This window comes from Hemibagrus wyckioides, linkage group LG07, assembly GCF_019097595.1.
Source record: "Hemibagrus wyckioides isolate EC202008001 linkage group LG07, SWU_Hwy_1.0, whole genome shotgun sequence".
NCBI lineage: Eukaryota > Metazoa > Chordata > Actinopteri > Siluriformes > Bagridae > Hemibagrus > Hemibagrus wyckioides.
In genome coordinates this window covers 2,077,880-2,099,776 of record NC_080716.1, presented here as the reverse complement: position 1 = coordinate 2,099,776, position 21,897 = coordinate 2,077,880, and the positions used below count along the sequence as shown (strand labels likewise).

The 21,897-nt window shown below is 39.2% G+C and overlaps 1 protein-coding gene across 1 annotated transcript; it reads left to right on the top strand.

The window, feature by feature from the left end:
- Positions 1 to 2,048: 2,048 nt before the first annotated feature.
- On the top strand, positions 2,049 to 20,527 carry xpr1b (xenotropic and polytropic retrovirus receptor 1b). The gene is made up of 15 exons (XM_058394345.1): positions 2,049 to 2,458; positions 9,813 to 9,864; positions 15,087 to 15,188; positions 15,447 to 15,670; positions 15,761 to 15,910; positions 16,006 to 16,089; positions 16,180 to 16,261; positions 16,462 to 16,658; positions 16,742 to 16,921; positions 17,080 to 17,248; positions 17,338 to 17,526; positions 17,633 to 17,799; positions 17,904 to 18,043; positions 18,151 to 18,372; positions 18,667 to 20,527. The coding sequence occupies exons 1-15, from the start codon at positions 2,390 to 2,392 to the stop codon at positions 18,719 to 18,721; spliced, it is 2,082 nt and encodes a 693-aa protein (XP_058250328.1). The 5' UTR covers positions 2,049 to 2,389; the 3' UTR covers positions 18,722 to 20,527.
- The last annotated feature ends 1,370 nt before the right edge of the window (positions 20,528 to 21,897 follow it).

Sequence of the window (21,897 nt, the reverse complement as noted above, 5' to 3'; positions counted from 1 at the left end):
ACATTAGTACATAAAAAGATCAAACAAACCCAAATCCCCAACTAAAGAAACAAACAAACTATCACCTAGATGAACACAAACAAATAAGAATTAAAACAAAATAAATTAATAGACAAATACAAACACATAACAAGCAAAAACATGATAATAAAACAAGCTAAAAACAAACAAAAACAACCATCTAGCTAACCTATCAAACAAACACCCACCAAACAACAACATCCATCCAACTAACCAAATAAATATAAAACAAACCAAACAAGTTGTTGAGTTGTTGACTGGAAGATTGGGGTTCAAGTGCCAGCACCACCAAGCTGTCACCATTGGGCCCTTGAGCAAGGCCCCCAAACCACCCTGCTTCAGGTGCGTAGCATCATGGCTGACCCTGCGCTCTGACCCCAACCCTTCAAGGATGGGATATGCGAAGAAAGAATTTCGCTGTGCAGTAAAGTATATGTGGCAAATCAAGACAACTTGACTTATCTCATAAGAAACAAAACAAAAGATGTTGATATCAAAAACAAACAAACAAATAACAGGCAAAACCGTATTAAATATCAAGCTAATAACAAACATAACAAAGTGGCCAAATAACCAACCAAACAAAAAACATTCATCTAACCAACCAAATAATTATATAGAACAAGGCAAACAACCTAACCATTAGATGAGGCAAAAACGTTATCATATAACAATCTAATAACAAACAAAACCAACCGCCCAATTAACCAATCAAACAAACAAAAACAATCTATCTTACCAACCAAATGAACAAGGCAAACAAACTAACAGCTAGATGAACCCAAACAAATAACATTATTATATAACAAGCTAAACAAACAAACTAACCTCCAAAACCTCACTGCTCGGAACGGTTGATCTTTTGGTCACTGGCAAAGATCAGGCCACGAATCAATTTGGGCAAAACGGAGGACTGACTGTACAGACCAGTAAAGCTAAATAGACAGAAATGACCTGAACCAGACACCAAACAAGACACCACCAACTGTTAAGTGCATTATAAAAGCACAAGGAGGAAGAGGCAGGAAGGTGGAGTGCGGAACGAGTACTGAAAGTTCAAACAGGTCAGGTGATTATGTAAGGGTAATTCTTTCTGCGGTGTCAGCATTCAGATTGGAAAACAACAACCTCGACTGTTCCTCATGACAGTGTGAGGTCAAACCGGGCAACGCGCGGCTCGGCTAGGCCCGACGATGACTGTGTAACTGTGTGTTTGTTTTAAAATAAAAGGGTTATACGTTGACTTAAATGAATTTCGTACAGCTTTTCTCTTCACCTCAAAAGCAGTCAGTCGGGATCAACCAAAACATGTTTGGCACATGCACTGGAGCCTCGGGGCTAATGGAGCTTACGATTCCGAAAAATGATCTGTTAGCAGATTGCCTTTGTAAAGGAAGATGATGATGTTGCATGTCGTGGGATGAACCCAGGATGGTCTTAATGATGACAGCAGCAGCAGCTCTGAGAAAGTGAATCATTTACATCCAAATTATTCATTTAAGGTGAATAAAGTCTAAGAATAGAATCAGGCAAACATGTCTTCATGCTAAATGTGAATACAAACCCTGGCATACAGAGTGTATATGAAATAAAAATTGCGCATTTGATTTTATTTTGTCATAGGTGAGAAATCTTTCCACTGACGTAAACACGTTGGCTCTGATAAGCTATTTGGCACTCTATATATTTAAAAACATACACATATATATTTATATATATATATTATGTTGTTGTTAATAATGCAAATGTTCTGGTTTTTAAAAGAAAAAGGAAATATTAATAGATATATATATTGTGCCGGCTGTGTTCGTAAACACCCCCGCCCCGTGCATCTGACGCGCCATGACGTAGTTAATCCAGCAGCAACGGCTGCGTTTCAAACAGCCTTTCAAGCCTAGGATTGGTTCCCTACCGGGCGCGTGAACACAACAGCGTTCACGCCCTACCTAGTTCACTACACAAAAAGTACAGCGCTATTCGGGACGCGGCCCGTGACGGCTGCCGGGGTTTTTTTTTTTTTTTTTTTTTTATAGAACGGAAAACATACAGGAATTGTCAATGTGTAGCTGCTCGCTGATGGTAACAGCTCGGGAGGAAAAATCCTTCAGTTACATGTGATTGAAATAAAGGACGTTTGTTTTAGAAAAATTAAAATAATAATAATAAAAAAAAAAGGAAAATGTCCCGGTGTGGCGCGTGCCGTGTTACGTTTTCTGCGGAGCGGGGACTGGACTGTGAAAAGCGACCGTAGCGATTCTGTTTGTCCTTTCTGATTTTTGTTTAAAAACATATATTTTCTCCTTAAACAACAACCGCCGATGATTTCAGCCAGCGATCTGTCGAAGGGGAGCGTCGATCAACCGCAAGGATGAAATTTACCGAGCATTTGGCGGCTCACATCACCCCGGAGTGGAGGAAACAGTACATCCAGTATGAGGTGAGAGTTTGGTGCTAACGCTAACCAGGACAAACAAAACGAATAAAAGGAAAAGGGGGAAAAAAGAAAGAAAGAAAGAGAAAATACCACGAAGCGTTTTGAGCTAAGCTATACGTTCGGGTATGGGTCGCGGTTAGCTAGCGTTAGCTAGCATACTTCGGGGTACGACTTAGCTCTGTGTCACTGTACGACTTAGGCATGTCTTATTCAGTCATGTACAGATCTGTACGACTTAAACACGCTGTATTAAACAATATACAGATCTGTACGACTTAAACACGCTGTATTAAACAATATACAGATCTGTACGACTTAAACACGCTGTATTAAACAATATACAGATCTGTACGACTTAAACACGCTGTATTAAACAATATACAGATCTGTACGACTTAAACACGCTGTATTAAACAATATACAGATCTGTACGACTGTAATATGTCGTATTAAATCAATGTACAGCACAGTATGACTTAAATATGTCGTATTAATTGACTTACAACACAGTATGACTTAAATATGTCGTATTAATCGACTTACAACACAGTATGACTTAAATATGTCGTATTAATCGACTTACAGCACAGTATGACTTAAATATGTCGTATTGATCGACTTACAGCACAGTATGACTTAAATATGTCGTATTGATCGACTTACAGCACAGTATGACTTAAATATGTCGTATTAATCGACTTACAGCACAGTATGACTTAAATATGTCGTATTAATCGACTTACAGCACAGTATGACTTAAATATGTCGTATTAATCGACTTACAGCACAGTATGACTTAAATGTCGTATTAATCGACTTACAGCACAGTATGACTTAAATATGTCATATTAATCGACTTACAACACAGTATGACTTAAATATGTCGTATTAATCGACTTACAACACAGTATGACTTAAATATGTCGTATTAATCGACTTACAGCACAGTATGACTTAAATATGTCGTATTAATCGACTTACAGCACAGTATGACTTAAATATGTCGTATTGATCGACTTACAGCACAGTATGACTTAAATATGTCGTATTGATCGACTTACAGCACAGTATGACTTAAATATGTCGTATTGATCGACTTACAGCACAGTATGACTTAAATATGTCGTATTGATCGACTTACAGCACAGTATGACTTAAATATGTCGTATTGATCGACTTACAGCACAGTATGACTTAAATATGTCGTATTGATCGACTTACAGCACAGTATGACTTAAATATGTCGTATTAATCGACTTACAGCACAGTATGACTTAAATGTCGTATTAATCGACTTACAGCACAGTATGACTTAAATATGTCATATTAATCGACTTACAACACAGTATGACTTAAATATGTCGTATTAATCGACTTACAACACAGTATGACTTAAATATGTCGTATTAATCGACTTACAGCACAGTATGACTTAAATATGTCGTATTAATCGACTTACAGCACAGTATGACTTAAATATGTCGTATTAATCGACTTACAACACAGTATGACTTAAATATGTCGTATTAATCGACTTACAGCACAGTATGACTTAAATATGTCGTATTAATCGACTTACAGCACAGTATGACTTAAATATGTCGTATTAATCGACTTACAGCACAGTATGACTTAAATATGTCGTATTAATCGACTTACAGCACAGTATGACTTAAATGTCGTATTAATCGACTTACAACACAGTACGACCTCGGTATGTCTTTTATCAGTAGTGTACCGCACAGTATGACTTAAATATGTCGTATTAATCAATGTATAAGTACTGTACGACTTAATCAGTGTACAAATACTGTATGACTTCAGTATGTCTTTCATCAATGTACAACACTGTAGGACTTCAATATGTCATATTAAACAATGTACATCACTGTACCACTTCAACATGTCTATTAAACAACTTACGGCACTGTATGACTCGGTATGTCTTTTATCAGCAGTGTACAACACTTTACGACTTAAATATGTCGTATTAATCAATGTGCAAATACTGTATGAGTTCAGTATGTACAGATGTGCAGCACTGTACAATGTCGGTGTGTCTTTTATCAGCAATGTACATCAGTGTACGAGTTAAATATGTCGTATTAATCAATGTACAGCACTGTATGACTTAAACACGGCGTATTAATCAATTCACAGCACTGTACGATGTCGGTGTGTCTTATCAGCAATGTACATCACTGTACGAGTTAAATATGTCGTATCAATCAATGTACAAGTACTGTCAACTTAGCACAGAGACACTGCATGTCTTTAGCAGTGTACAGCACTGTACGCCTTATTCGGCGGTTGTACATCTAGCATGTATCAGTTTAGGGCAGTGTACGACTTGGACATGTCGTCTTCACTAATGTACCTCACTGTACCACTTAATCAGCATAGGAAACAGCTTAAAATCAGGGGGACATGTTTCTTAGACAGTAGAAAAGAAATGTTAGGGAAAAAAAAAATAATGTGACGTTACTTTTTACTTTTGTTTAAGGGGAATGAAACAAAATGTGTATCTCAGTTAAGAGGGAAGTGTTAAATTATAGTAGCTGTATTAAAAATGATCTCTCTATTGTGGTAGTTGTACATGTTACATGTCTAGACTTACAAACACTGGAGGGGGGTGCACAAACTTTTGCAAACTGTAGCGATTCATTCCTTAGCTGTTTGATTTGCTAGCATGTTTGTTTATTTCTGTTAAAAATCACGGGCATAGCGATTTTGTCATCATCTTGTGCCGTGGGTTTGGATTCGTCTGCTTCTTGAAGTGGAAACGGCTGAAATATCTGTCTAGCTCGCACATGCAGGAGTAATGAGTGATCCAATGTTTAGATTAACCTAATCTACCCTTCCTAGGGCACTTGGACAGCGTGTTTCTGCTTCACTGCAGCAGCGGATCTTTGTGCATGGGTCTGAAGTCTGCAGTCCATATCACCGTGACTTCAGCCTCGACTTCTCTAACAGCTTAGATTATGTCACGCCACCTCTGTATAACGATGTCCACGTCTGTCCCCAAATGTCACTCGTCCACCGACATGTCCACGCGAGCGCTTCATTCAGTGAGGCGATGTCGAATTATCCCGCATGGGTGTGTATGAGGCACTCCTCAGAGTAACCGGAGGCGGGTTCTAGCTCAGTCACGCCGGCTTTAGCGCGCTGAGCCACCTTCAGGTTTAATGGCCTATGGGTAATGGGATTATTTCTGTCTACAAACCTGCTGACCCATTAGTCATCTCTCTCACAGAGGAAAACACCCAGTAGGGGTGGGAATGGGCAACGGTGTGGAGGTGTAATTTAAAGAAAAGAGTTCTACCATGAAGGTTACAGCCTACTGATGTAATTTGAGAGAAAAAAATCATCACACAACTAATGTCCACCTGACTGGAGCTGCTCACCCAGTCATGTAGAACTTTCTGGAAACCTAGGCTAAAATAAAGCAGTAGTTACTGGTACTGTCTCCAGGGGCCAATGGTGTCTAACCTCTCAATAAAATATAGTAGGTAACTTTATACTAATTAAAATTGTTGGCTCAAATAGTGACTAACTGCAAACTTTCCATGCTAACAAGATGACCCGCTAAGATAGTTTCTAACTTTCCGTACACACATTACAAACAGAATATTTAAATTGACCCGCCTCTCTCACTTTAATTACTAACTTAAACAACGACTGGCAATTAAGTTGTCGCTTTTAATTCTGTCAAGGAGTCTTTACCAACCAACGTTAAACCATCAGCAACTCAGAAATGAGACCATAAAGCCAATCTTCGCCATGATGCTAGCGCCACCGTGCTTTTTACCCCCATCTCATTCTTGCTGTGATGAATCCTCGTGACAGCCCTCTCTGAACCCGCTAGATCCTCAGAAGCTTTCTTAGTTTAAAAAAAAAAAGGGGTATGTCCTTGGTAACGTTGTCCACCTGGTTGTCATGGCAACGCAGACATTTCACAGCTTCCCTTATTTTGGACACAGACGAAAACACAACACGTAGCCGTCACCTGTAGCAAATTCTTAGACTCCAAACACGCTGTAGATACAAGGGGGGGGGGGAAGAAAAGAAACATGTGGGAAAACATCACAAACGGCAACAAGAAACCTGCATTCCCATGTTCCTGCTGACCTTCTCCACACTTGTAACTAAGGTGTCGGGTTACAGAGTTCCCCAGCCAGGCAGGAAAATCAGAAAACACACACACACACACTAAAATAATAAATAAATAAAATGGACACAATGAGCCCAGCATCGCCAGAACCCCTGGTTTCTATCCAACTGATGGCTAGATTCTTAGTTTTATTCGTTTTTACTTAGACGGTTATAAATATGGTGCATGATGTATAATTAGTGAAATGTTTACACCACAGCGCTCTCGATTCTGATTGGTCAGCAGTTTTGATGCTAGTTGTTTCGATTGTCAGTGTCTGAAGTAATGTTTAGTGAAGACCTTCCTGTGGAGGAAAACCTACTTTTCCAAATCACTGAACCTGGAGACTCCTTCCAATCGATCTTTGTTTGTCTGTGAATTGTTTAAGTTGTTGCTATATTGACACCCCCCTCCCCCGCCCCTTACAAATCAATCCCAGTCCTCCTAAATCCCAGGACCTTTTCTGCTTTTTTTTTTTTTTTTTTTTGGTCGTCCGCCTAACGTCAGTACTCCTTCATGCTTGGCTGATTCAGCAAGATTCTGACGCCGTTATCGATTGCGGATAATCAGGTCAAAATATCGCCTTTCCACTCATCCCTCACATCCTCCTCACAGTCAGAGTCGACCTCTGACCGAGTTCCGTTGCGGCAAAGAAGCCGGGACAAGAAAGCAAGCTGTGCAGCTGATAAGAAATCAAAACTCGTCAGCACATCGTCCTCCGGGTGAGGTGGAGATAGATAAGTAGGTCCATAGGTTTCGTTTGCAGTTCTCTGATCCGTGATCGGATTTGAGGTTTGTCCTATCATGTTCTTCCTGGATATTTAGCATCAACATTTAACAACGTGCTAGTTGAGAGCACAATTAAAAACAAATATTTTCTGAACGGTTTTTAGTTTGAGTTCAATTAACCTGAGTTATCACAGCTCTGTCAAATTCTCAGTTCTGATTGGTCAGATATTGATTCATTTTCTCTAGTTACCCTGATTTTTTAAAATATATTTTATATTTTTTATATATATATTTTATATATATATCTTACATAATTAACAGTGACATTGATAGTTCTCTAGCTAGCAAGAATTTAGCAAATTTAACTAGACACTATTTTCTAGTGTCTTATTTTTTTTGAACTCTTTTTTTTTTTTTTTACCTTCATAGCTAACTAGTTTCCATTCTCTCTGAAGACAGACGAATTTCCTTCCCAAACTCGGATCGGTTGTGTAATTCTATACGTCATTTCCGGCGTCTAGAAATGGTTAAAAAAATAGGATTGAGTGCTTACATACCCCTTTGTAGAGTTTGTCCGATTTTTGAGCTGTATCTTGGGGGAAAAAAACACTGCGTTTTTATCTACATACCACAACATGACAACATTGTGAAACCTCCAAAAGGAAGTGATTTGGCAAGTTCTAGGAATGGAGTCACACTTAGCCTGAGTGCTAAACGTCTGGTTTAGGTAAAGAAAACCTTAGACCATTCATTTCTGACAGATCAAAGATACAAATGGTCTCAAGACCAAAGTTAAACAAAAGGAAATACTGAATGTTGACCTGGAAATTGTTATTAAGCACCTACATTCCTGAATCAACTGATATATAAACTAATGCTTTGCATTACAATTCTCATAAGGTACTTTATTTACATGGTATTTAACATCTACCAATTAATTTAAGCAATAACCAAAATGATAAATATATGGGGTTTTTTTTAAATTGTACTAAATATGCCAGATAATCAATATATTTCTTTTATTTAGTAAGTTAATTAAAGCCTGCAATGATCGAACATTTTAATTAAAATTTACAACTTAATCTTTAAAAACAAGCTCCGATATTTACACCCATAAACCACAACTCAAAATTTAAGACATTGCTGTAATTTTTTAGCATTATATTATAACTTTATATAGCATAAGTTATTCAGCTGTATTTGTTGCAACATAATTATCTTCATATTGAAGTTCATAGTTTGGTACCAAGTTACCATGTTTTATTTGAACCTTTTAAGCCTTAATTTGTATATGCAGCAACCTAATAGCCTTCTTCTACTCCAGTTAGTGACTGGAGCAAAGTTTTAGGTTAGCTAATGTTTCGAATGCTCTAAAAGTTATGATTTATTAAATGAGCCAAACAAGCTCAACAGACAGTATAGAATTGTTGACCTTTTTTGTGGTTAATGTTTGTAAATTTGTGAAAATAATGAGTTGTGGAGTATTTTCAGAATTGATCTAGCTTCCTTACTAGCTAACCTTCTAGTTTTGTAGCAGCTAATGTTAAAATTTGGTTTAAAAGATAGTTGATAATTAGCCAGAAGAATGTAATTGAATTAACATTGATTACTATCATTTATTTCTGGTATTGTTAGTCTTTAACCTCCTTTCTAGCTAATCTTGTAATCGTGTAGCAGCTAAATTAATGTTTTAAGCTTCAAAATGTTTTAATTGAACCAGGTAACAAAATATCCCAACTTTAAAGCTGAAATATTTGTTTTGGTAAATTTTCATTGTTGACAAAGTTATAATTATTTAGTAAAGACTTAATGAATAGATATGTATTAGTGTATTAGAACTTATATTATTCCATATATTTTATTGATTTTGTGATCAGTGTTCTCACAATACACAATTATGAGATTTTCCAGGTATCCTTTCTATTTATCTGTTTCTAACATTTGTAATGTTTTATAACAGTTAAAATCTATAACTGAAGTAACTAATTCACTGTACAAAAAGCTGGAAGGTTTTTCTTCAAATGTTCAAATCTTTTCCTTATTTTTTATATAAAATAACTTCGATTTTTAGTCATTAAATGAAAGTATCAGCTAACTTTTTATTTTTAATTCCAAAATGCAAACCACTATATTGTATATTTTAACACTGAGGAACTTCCCCATGAATAAAACTGCCTTCTGGCTTCTCTATAAAAGCTTATTAGAGTAACATTTTATCCTGTCTATATCGATGGATATAGATATATGTGGATTTTATATATGTGGATGACTCTTAGGCCTGATTGGGCGAGGAAACACTATTATTATCTTCCATTTCCTCTCTTTCTGTCTAGCTTCAGTCAGTTCCTCTTCTCCTCACACTGAATTATTTCCACTCCCATGCCTCGGTTCCCGTATCCCCACATGCCGGTGTGTAACGTGAACGCTGGAAATCGTGCCTCACGTTTTTTTTTCTTCTTCTTCTTCTTCTTTCCGTAGGCTTTTAAGGAGATGCTGTACTCCGCCCAGGACCAGGCTCCATCGATTGAGGGTAAATATCAGAGTCTGAGTATTAAATATCAGTGTGAGTTTTATCGGAGAGACCTACACCTCAGGCATGAAGAATTCTGAGGGAACAGTTTTACCTACTGGATGATTTAACACAGTTATACTGTCAGCCAATCACATGGCAGCAAGGCTCAAGGTTTTTTTTTTATCAAGCTGCTTTTCTGCTCAACATGGCTGTAAAGAGTAGTGGAGCAAATTGGTACACACATATAGCACATAGAACACACACAAAACAGCTGCTCAGGGTGGAACAAGCTGCATTTTTTTCCTGTCCAGATGTTCACGAACAATAAGAAGTAACTCTAAATGAAAGCAATCATTGCAGAGGTTTATTTCTTTACACGTTATTTCTTTGAGCAGGAGCCTGAACTCCTTCCAAAGGGTGCATGTGTAATGTTGAGAAGGGATAAATATGAAAAAATACAGACTTGATATACAGGTCTGGTTTAACTCCAAATCATAATCGAATTTGAGCGATGGTTAATGGAGATGTACATCACTGATGGCTTGGGACGCTTGAGCTGAGAAACAACAAGCTCAGCTCACTGGAAACCTGGAGAGATTTCTGTGGTTGCTAAGCAGCTCAGAGGAGGGACGTCCCTCTCCTCGTTCTCCTGTCAGGAACTCCTCGGCACACAGCGTACAACACGTCCCTGCGGGATGAAAACCATACAGGTTCTCACTTCTCTCTATAAATGGATACAGGAAGCAGAGCCTTCTGTCTTTAGCCATGTCAAGGTTTTTTGCATATTATGAAGATATAATACGGCGATACAATCTCATTTGCCTGGTGAAGTCACACAGCCGAAAAGACAACAGGCTACACCATCCAACACTGACACGTTTGCTGAAATGTTACATTAGCTGCATTTGGGTTTCAGTTTATTACCATCCTTTACATTAATTTTTTTTTAAATATAAGAACATCAATCAAATGTATCATCAAAAAAATCATAACTGAAAACATTTTTTAACTTCAAACATTCTTAACATTTTTATTATATTTATTATTATATTAAATATAGTAATTGTTTTTTTTTTTAATTTATGTATTTTTTAAATTACATTTCCATTAATTCCATTAGTCCTTGTCAAAGTTTTTGCCATTGTTTCCTGTTATTGAATTGCATTTATAAAATAAAAAAACACGTTTAAATATGTTTAGAAAAAAGTGTCAAATTAGCTGCATTCAACTTTGTTTCTTACCCTCCATTAAATTAATTATTATTATTTTTAAAAAATCTAATTTAAATCCTTTTTTAAAATATAAGAACATGAATCAAATGCATAATTTTTTAAAATGTATTTTAACATTTTTTTTTTTAACTTCTAACATTCTTAAAAGTACATAAATGACGATTTCTAATTTTTAGACTTTTTGCCATTGTTTCCTGTTATTACTTTAAATTAAATAACATTTTAATATGGTTTATTTTAAATCAATCTAAATTACATAGCCATAATTTCTTTATCAATCTCTCTCTCTCTTTTTCTTTTTTTTTTTTAAACGACAAAAAACTGTACCACACAGTAAAAGAAACCTCAGAAGAGGAAGTAGTGGAGTCATTAGACAGCACATTCTACATATTCTTAATTGCACACTTGCAGTCTCTCAGCCTGGGCCATGTCAGTCTTCCTCAAATTATAGTTTACGTCGTGATAAGAGATTATTTTTAAACTTGGACTCGAAACGCCGCAGGATGACAGCCGGCTTACGGGCGATCGTTTCATAATCCTGTTTATTGTTTCTTCTTCTTGATAGTGTTCATTTGAAAAAATAAATATATAAAAAGTAGGAATAAAAAAACAAAACGAAACCAAAGCCACAAAACAAGGAAGTCTTCTGCTCATCCAAAAAAAAAAAAAAAAATTAATTAATTACATTTTTATTTGATTTTGATTATTTTTAATATGATTCAACTTGAGAAAACTCAATTAATAATAATAATAATAATAATAATAATAAATTAAGCCTGATAGTTAAACTTTTTTTTTAACGTTTTAGGGTGAAAGTTGTTTTGTTTTGTTTTTTTTTTATGGAAAAAAGGGTCAAAGTAACAGATTGTATCTCACACACATGAATCTGAAACATTAGGCCAAGTAAAAATAAAAATATTGCACCATACTGTGATGATTATAAGGAAAGACTACACAACCTGTAGCTCTGCCTAGAGAGCATTCTGTCAGAGAAACAAGTGATGCTACTACCACCACCACGCTTCGTCGTATTCGCCTTATAACACCTCGCGTTATTTGTTCCCCTTCACCCCTGAGAGCCTGCTTTCCACATGATCAGGATTATTGAATGCATAGAAGGTGTCATGATCAAAACCTACGTCCATATTTACACACGCCTTTACAAAGACTCTCCTTCTTGCTGAAGTGCAAAACATGTGGTGCTTAGTCAGGTCGACTGAGTGGGGGGAGAAAAAAAACGATGACGTTAGAATAATTTCACGGGTTTTAGTGTCAGCAAAAAAAAAAAAAGCATGGTGGTGGTAGCGTCCATTAGAGTCCATTTTTCTTTACAAGTAATGGTGTTTTTATTGATGCTATGTTTTTCTAGAACGTTCCTTGTGGCTGTTTGTTTACATATGTTCTCTGTGGTCTGAATATTAAGATATGAAGATCCGAATCATTTTGGCGCTTACACACACACACTTACACACACTCAGGCATGATGCCCAGATTCTTGTCGCGATGCTGTGGCCATTTTTGGTTTGTTTTTCCTTCCCTCCGATCGTTCCGAGCTGCTGTTGGAAAGCCACACTCCCCCCGCACTGAGCTCAGCTTCCTCCTCGAAGACGTGGGCTCCTCGAGTCGGTTGTAATTATCTGCAAATAACAGTAATCTGCTTTCTCTGTCTGTTTACGCTCTTTTTAGGGGTGTTGGTTAAGCACGCTTTGTGGTGATTATTCTGGATTTTCCAGCACCTGTTAAGACGAAGCTGCAGCGTAACGGCGGCTGCAGAGGTGACGTTCGCCCCACAGCGCCGATCGCGACGCCGTCTGCAAGGCATCAACCCCCTCATTTTGAAAATTTCGGGCCAGACCGAGGCTGAGGTCACACGCTAAGAATTTCACTCTGACGATAAAGGGTTTCTCGTGGTGTCTGGTGAAACAAACGTTACCTCATAAACCTGATGATACTCTTGTCTCCTTCAGAAACTCGTCAGCAAATCAGAAACATTTCCCAGAGCCTTTCGCAGCCCTCTTTGTTCCACCAGCAGCTCCAGCTGTGTGAGAAAGCTGTGTGTGTGTTCGTTACCGCAGGGGCTTCAACACACCCGAGTCTAGACAAACTGACCCGTTGCAGGTCTCACACCGAGGGTTACCCAAACCTACGGCTCGGTTCCCATACGGTTTCTCTAACGCTGAGAAAAACAGTACAAAGCCATGTTTGATTTGGCCCATGGCCATGTGGCCTCGATGCTCCGCCAAAGTGTCATCTGGAGTGAATCTTTTTCCCCAGAACACGACTTCACTTCCAGCTACTACTACTTTTTATTTTCTGTTTCTTTTCACTTAGTTTCCTGGGGCTACAGTTGCTCTGTATTGATATCATAATGTTCAATAAGCATGTGATGGTCGGGGTGGGGTACAAAGTTTTACTCATATTGTGGATGAGTAATCGCCTCTATTTCTATATTGGTTTATATCTAAAATTTATTTATTTTATTTTATTTTTGTTCTGGGGCAGTTCATACCATTTGTGAGCAAATTTAAACAAATTTAATGCTGATTAAAAAAAATTATTTATTTATTTTGCTTTAAAAATAATTCTGAAATGTAAACTTTTTTGATGTCTTGTTTTATGCTCATTATTCAATTAGTTTGCTCATTGGCTTTAAAACATTATGATGAAACTTATATATCATTCGAAACGGAAATTTAAATAACATTTCAGATTTTTCTTGCAGATTAAATAATATGAAAATGAAATAATAAAAATTGAAAAATGAGCCAATAATTAAGTTTTTTTGCACCATACATATTTTTAATTTCATATTTAATTATTTTTTTCTTTTTCTTTTGCCTCACACATACTGATGAAACTTTAGTACTTTAAAAAAAAAAAAATTAAAATTTTATTTATTTTTTTTAATTATTTTTTTGGGGGTGGGGGGGGGATCTGTTGCTGAAATAGACCAGAATCGATGGCTTATTGCAACATGACCCAGTCACGCAACCTGGCCGCCCTCTCAGCTTGTCCGCTATCACTTCACCCAGTCGATTATTTCTCCCTCGGTTTGTTTACCCAGGCTGTTTACCTACGTCCTTTATCGCCGATAACGCACGTTACCGATAAGAACGCCTTGATAAGTCTCCATGCTGTTGCACACTTCGCTCTGCGGTCCAGCGTTCTTAAGTCTTATCTGGACAACAGAAACAGAACGGTTTGTCTACATGATGAGTAGCTTAAAGGAACAGTTGTAAAATTTAAACAGTAAATTTACTCAGCTTTCTCCTTATCAGCAGATGTACTGACGAAACTGCTGCTCTAATACAAGTAGATTTTTATCATTATATTTACAGACATTTTGTTTTATTTAGTCCTTATGGTTCAGTCAGTGGTTTTTGAATTCTGATTGGTCCTTATGGTTCAGCCAATGGTTTCTGAATTCCGATTGGTCTGTATGCTTCAGTCAGTGTTTTCAGCTACAAGACACATCCGTTTCTTATTCATTATTTCCATAGTAACAGTTACTGCTTTTACAGTTTTGCTCATTTTACAGCATCAGCTGACCGACACTTTGGATGCTGCGGTTTTTCAGACTGTCTCGTTATTTGTGTGTGACTTTTTCCCCTCTTAGTCATGGAGATTTGCAGACAGACAGTGATTCGGCGCCTGGTCACCTGGACCTGTGCCCCGTTCCTGACTTTTCTGTTCCCGGAGGCAACATTCGCTTACCTACAGTACATCTCTTTGGCAACGTGGTGTTTTCCAGTCAACACACGATTCTTATTAGCTACTTACTGGGATGTTTGTAGTAATAATCCGGTCCTTACTGATCTAACACATGTACACTGTTACCATTTTTTGTAGCACTGAGATTTTGAGAATTCCCTCGTCGATGTTCCCTCTGCGTCATGTTTGCCAGCGTAACCATGGAAGCGGAGTTAACACACACACACACTCTCTCTCTCTCTCTCTCTCTCTCTCTCTCTCACACTCTCACATTCTGTCTCTTGTGTCTGTCTCTAGTCACGGACGAGGACACGGTCAAGAGATACTATGCCAAGTTCGAGGAGAAGTTCTTCCAAACATGCGAGAAGGAGCTGGCCAAAATCAACACATTTTATTCAGGTACTGAAATGTAAACACCCGAGCCAGCACACTGTAAATCCAGAACATTCTTTCAGGAGGCTCTTGGAGCTCCATTACTGTATAATCGATGGAGCTGGGCGTCAAAACATATTTTTAAAAAAATAATAGTATATTTATTATTTTATTATTATTTTAAAAATAATAGTAGATCCGCCATATTATGGCAACTAGCAACCACATATGGTGTATTTCGCATCAATCAGATCACATTTAAAACATGTTTGTCTCCGTTTGCAGAGAAACTGGCCGAGGCCCAGAGGCGCTTCGCCACGTTGCAGAATGAGCTGCAGTCGTCTCTGGACGCCCAGCGCGAAAGCAGCCGCGCCCCTGGCCTGCGTCCTCGCCGACGCGCCGTCTTCCACCTGTCCCAGCAGGAGCGCTGCAAACACCGCAACATCAAGGACCTGCAGCTGGCCTTCAGCGAGTTCTACCTCAGCCTCATCCTGCTGCAGAACTACCAGGTTTCACTCTTCCCATACGAGTCATTATCTCACGTCATCATCGTATGCTTTCTGATTTGTTACTCAAACCCTTCCTTCCTTCTCCTACAGAACCTGAACTTCACCGGTTTCCGGAAGATCCTCAAGAAGCATGATAAGATCTTCGAGACGGCGCGAGGGGCCGACTGGCGGGTCGCTCACGTCGAGGTGGCACCTTTCTACACCTGCAAGAAGATCACGCAGCTCATTTCCGAGACAGAGGTATGACCAAAGAACAGGGTTATGACCTGATGTGTTTGTGATTCTGTTTTATTTATTTGTTTATATATATTTATAATATATTTAAATTCCTCCAGACCCTGGTTACCACAGAATTAGAAGGCGGTGACAGACAGAAAGCCATGAAGAGGCTTCGCGTGCCTCCCTTAGGTGCAGCACAGGTGAGAGATCCATGGCATAAACCTGTTTGCTTGTTTATTTATTAATTTTTTTCTTTCACTGACCTTGTGTTTGTTTCTCTTCCGTTTCAGCCCGCGCCGGCGTGGACCACTTTCAGAGTTGGACTTTACTGTGGAGTCTTTATTGTATTAATGGTCACCATCAGCATCACAGGTACACCACAGTGTCCTGAGAACTTTATAGATCAGACAACTGGAGAGGGAATAACCTAAATGAAATGTTCTGGAATGTTCCATAGTATGTAGTGATAATGTGTCTCTCTTTCTCTCTCTCTTTCACACACCCCCTCCCTCTCCCAATCTCTTGTCCTCTCTCTCTCTCTCTCTCTCTCTCTCTGTGTCACGCTTCTAAAGGCATAGCACAAGTTCTGAAGTCTTCTCAGGTTAGCGTGTGGCCACTGATACGGATCTACCGTGGCGGGTTCCTGCTCATCGAGTTCCTCTTCCTGTTGGGCATCAACACGTATGGCTGGAGGCAGGCGGGTGTCAATCACGTGCTCATCTTTGAGCTCAACCCTCGCAACAACCTCTCGCACCAGCACCTGTTTGAGGTCAGTGTGCTGTCCTGCTCAAGCTACTTTAAGTTTAGTGTATTTAATAACGTAAAACGTACATTTCTTTTCCCCTCCTCCAGATCGCAGGCTTTCTCGGCATGTTGTGGTGCGTCAGCATTTTGTCCTGCCTGTTTTCGGATTCCTTGAATATCCCAATTCAGGCCTGTCCTCTGGCGCTCTATGGCTTCTTCCTGCTTTTCCTCATCAACCCCTTCAAGACGTGCTACTACAAATCCCGCTTCTGGCTCCTCAAGCTGCTGGTAGGAGCCTGACTAAATGTTTTTTAAATCAATTGATTAACAAACTTCAGAAGTTGTTTACGAATATAACTTTCAGCTTCAAATTTCGAAAGTCTGAGAAAAGGAATAATGGAAATGCAAAGCACTTTAAGCATTGTTCTTCCTCCTGTTCCGGTCAGTTCCGAGTGGTCACCGCTCCGTTCCACAGAGTGGGCTTTGCTGATTTCTGGCTGGCCGATCAGCTCAACTCGCTGGCTGTTGTCCTCATGGACCTGGAGTACCTGATCTGCTTCTACAGCGTGGAGCTGGACTGGCCCCAGTCCTACAAAGATCTCGAATATAAATACGGTACGGCCTGAGTGAAGCAACACAAGGCTGTATGCTGATAATGAATCTCTCTGGTCACTTCTCAGCTTTTGTTCATTTAACCCTTTCAGGTACGTGCAACACATATTCGTACGGCGTCCGAGCCGTCATCCAGTGTCTGCCGGCCTGGTTCCGCTTCGTGCAGTGCCTGAGGCGCTACCGGGACACGAAGCGTGCCTTCCCTCACTTAGTTAACGCCGGCAAATACTCGACCACTTTCTTTGTGGTAACTTTTGCGGCACTCTACAAGACCCACAAAGGTGAGAGCTTCCTCTGTACGTCACAAGACGAGAGATTACCGTCACTGACTCTAAACCTTGGGAATCGAAAGCAAAACGTAAACAGTGACGTTCTGATCTTTTTCAGCCGACAACCATTCAGACACAGACATCTTCTTCTACCTGCTGATCGCCTGCTCGATAATTAACTCCTGTTACACGCTCATCTGGGACCTGAAGATGGACTGGGGTCTGTTCGACCGCAACGCCGGCGAGAACACGCTCCTCCGCGAGGAGATCGTCTACCCACAGAAAGTAAGCGGAACGCTTTTATATACAGCAGTCCGTGTTAGACTTTCAGTTATTTTTGCTTGGACCTGTTTTTCAGCTCTTTACTCTTTTACTTTGTGTCACAACAGGCCTACTATTATGGTGCCATATTAGAAGACATCATCCTGCGCTTTGCCTGGACCATTCCTCTCTCATTGGGGGTACTGACTTCGTACCCCTTTATAGCCGACATTGTGGCCACTGTTCTCGCGCCACTGGAGGTCTTCAGGTGAGAAGCACTACCGCACGTGGTCTTGTGGTTATATATTCAGAGAGAAAACATCACACACACAGAAGTTAACGTTACATAACCCTCTTCCTTTCTGTCATCGCCAGACGCTTCGTGTGGAACTTCTTCCGTCTGGAGAACGAGCACCTGAACAACTGCGGCGAGTTCCGAGCGGTGAGGGACATCTCCGTGGCTCCGCTGAACGCAGATGACCAGACGCTGCTGGAGCAGATGATGGACCAGGAGGACGGCGTCAGGAACCGGCAGGGCAAGAAAAGCTGGAAGAGGAGCTACAGCATGTCGCTGAGACGACCTCGTCTCGCCTCCCAGTACGAGCACCCTTATTTACCTCACCTCTCTATATACGTTCGTACAACAGCACAAGCAAGAGGTCATCGATAACGCTCCACTCGATGCTACCGCCGCCGTGCTTCATTGTGGATAGAAAATGCCTCATCCATTATACAGTAAAGCATGGGGGTGGTAGGATCATGCAGAGCCTTATTGGTGACAGAACTGTGTGCACAGTCTTTCTTTTTAAACAAAAAAAAAAAAAGCAGGCCACACCCACTTCATCATAAAGAGATGATGATTTGTCATTTTCTGCTTTCTTTCCTGCTCAGATCCAAAATGCGAGACACCAAAGTACTGATCGAGGACACGGACGACGACACCTGACCTCCGCCCTCTTCAGGGTCTCCCTCATACTCATGAAACAGACCACGGTCCCTTTTGGGGACTTTAGCCTTTCGAAGGCTCTCCAATCAGTCCATCACAAAGCTGCCTGTCTACACACACACATACATATAAATATATAAATATATACACACAAATACGGTCTCAGAGATGAAACCAAACCTGACACTTGACTCACTAGCACAGGATCAGCCACTTGATTAGTTACTGTATTACTCCTCGAATTTCATCGTTACTGCCTTGATTCTTTTCTGTTTGTCCCCAAAACAATACACACACAAAAAATCTGTTTAAACGTTCACGTTGCAACAGGGATCAAAGCGTGATAATCAAAAATAAGACTTTCCAGAAATGTGTGGTTAAACACCACGTCTCTGTGTATGTAGTGTTGTCCATGTAGCAGTCCCCTTAGATGTATTAGCCATCATCTGTGGATACTTTTTTATTATTATTATTATTATTATTATTATTAAAGAATGTACATGACTTTTGTTATTTATGTGAAGGAAAGCTGCCTTTGGACAAATGATTTAGAAAGATTCCACGACATCTGCCCCAAAGATGGACCTTCGATTGGTAGATGCGCTTCGAAACCCTCAGGTGGCTTTGATCGGAATTATTAATCACACCACTAATGCAGGTACGACTAGGACAACAAAAACAAGACAAAACACTGAACTACTAGCTAGCCGACGCGTGACGTCCGCCTACTTTTTTTTGTCGTCGTTTGTATTATTATTATTATTTTTTTTTTTTTTTAAGCATGATGCCAATGCAATCTGAACGAGTGCTGCTTCATTAGAACCTGCGGGAGTTTTCCGCCCCGCCGGGTTTTAGCTACACGGCTCATTCCAGAGCACGCCAAAATGGAACATTCCACGAGAGCTTTGTCGTGATTCGAGCAGGGAATTAAAGGCCTGGACTTTTAAATGAGCAGGTCTGCGTTAGCAAAATCATAAGCTGTTCTTTTAGCGTCGCTAGAACCCCATCTTCTTCTTGAGCTAGAACCTACACTGAACTTCTCTGAGCATCTATTTATTTTGTACAGCAATCCATCACATTCCGGTGTGTGTTTGCGTTCATTCCACATGAGCTGAGCTCTGTCCACTTTTTTTTTGTTTGTTTGTTTTTTTCTTTTAAATGGACGTCTTTCAGAGTTGCAGCTGGTCCGTAAATGCCACCTAAGGGTTTTTCTTTGTTGTTGTTGTTGTTGTTGTTGTTGTTGATGTTTATATAAAAACCAGGAAAAGAACCCGTGTTCTTCTTGATTCTGGTTTGAAGAAATTATGGACAAGACTCCACAGACATCATTTCTTTTGACCTACAACAATCCAGAAGCTCTGGAAATGTCTCCAGGACCCGTAATAATGGAGGATTGTAAAGTGGCGTGCCTCAGGGTTCCGTCCTGGGTCCAGTTCAAACGGACTGTTACATTCCAGGAGCGACAGGAAAACGCGACAGGTTCCCACTCCCGCTTGTTATTCTTGTTCTTACCGTCGTGGTGCACAGGAGCCGGGCTACATTCGCCCGTTATAAACTTTTAACGATTCACGTCAGTGCATCTGCAATAATCCAGAAAGGCTCCTCTTCGAGATATCATGTGTCCTACTGTCCCAAGTAAAAAGCTTGGACCAAAAAAAAAACAAAACAGTCGAATGTTTTATTGTTTTGTTTCGTTTCGTTTTCATCCTTATTTTGCTTCGTCACTGCTCATGATTTTTCCGACTCTGACTGCCATTACTTTCTGTTTGGTCTTGTGCATATTGGTCTTTTTTTTTTTTTTTTTTTTTTTAAAAACAAATTTCCTCCTTTTTTTTTTTTTTTTAAATGTAAAAAGAAGAAAATTTGCAATACGCGTAGTGTATCTGAACACCATTCTATTTAAGAGTGGTGCTAGTTAACGGGAAAAAAAATAAAACGATGTTAATGACAACACAGTTTGTGTGTCCAGATGATGAGGTAACGATATCCACACTTCGCAAACCATCATCATGACCTATTTTTGCTAATTTGCCTTATTTTTCGCTAGTTTGCAAGCTAGCGCGATAACACTATGTAACACGATTTTTGTTCCTGGGTAGTGAATGACATTTTCCAATTACTCTTGATCGAAAATGATTTAAAAAAATAAAAATAAAAAATAGCCATTAAGCCCCTTGAAGTTTGGGTTTGGGCTCTTAAGAGAACGAAAACCTGAAAATTAGCCCATTTACTAAAAAAAAAAAAAAAACTGCCCAAACCTAACCCAAACTTTTCATGGCTTTATTTGGGTTACAAAGAATGGGGAAGTAAGTGTTATTTCCCAAGAACAAGAAAAAAGTAAAAATTTGTTATATAGTGTAATTAGCAAGCTAGTAACCTTCTGTATTATGAACAAAGTCAATTTCTATGTTAATTCGCGAGCTTTCTAAGTGACCTTGCGAAAGGTCACTTTAATATAGCATTAGCTGAGGTAATTTGGGTATTTTGGTGTGAGGTAATTAACCCGTCATGCGGACTGAGGTGAAGTGGGGGAGGGAGTGTGGAAATAATTATTATTTTACTCTGAAATCAGTGTTTATTGAAGCGTTGTTGCTTTTTATGCCTCTTAAATGCAGCGTAAGTGTTAAATCCCACATTAAATCCGAAGCATGGTGGTGGTAGCTGTGTTTCATTTCCCAGGGTTACAGCTCTGGGGGAAAAAAAAAATAAGAGACGGCTGCAAAATAATGAGTTTCTTATGTTTTTTTCTTCCAGGTTCATGTATTGGTGAGATGAACAGTTTTGTTTCATTTTTTTGTGAACTGCTGACAATATTTCTCCTAAATTCAAAATATAACTAAATTCATTAGAGCGTATGTTTAAAGGAAATGACAACACATCAAAATAACCCGAGATCATGCAGTATCTGCAGAGCTTTAATAACAAAATGCAAATTGTGTTAATGCTTTGGCTAAATAACATTAAGAAATCAGTATTTGGTGGAATAACCCTGATCTGCATGTGTTTCGGCTCCATGATCTCCACCAGTTTCTCACGTTGCTGTTGGGGAACTTTATACCACTCTTTTTGCAAAAAAAGCAAACAGCTCAGCTTTGCTTGATGGTTTGTGACCATCCATCTTCCTCTTGATGACATTCCAGAGGTTTTCAATAGGGTTCACATCTGGAGATTGGCCA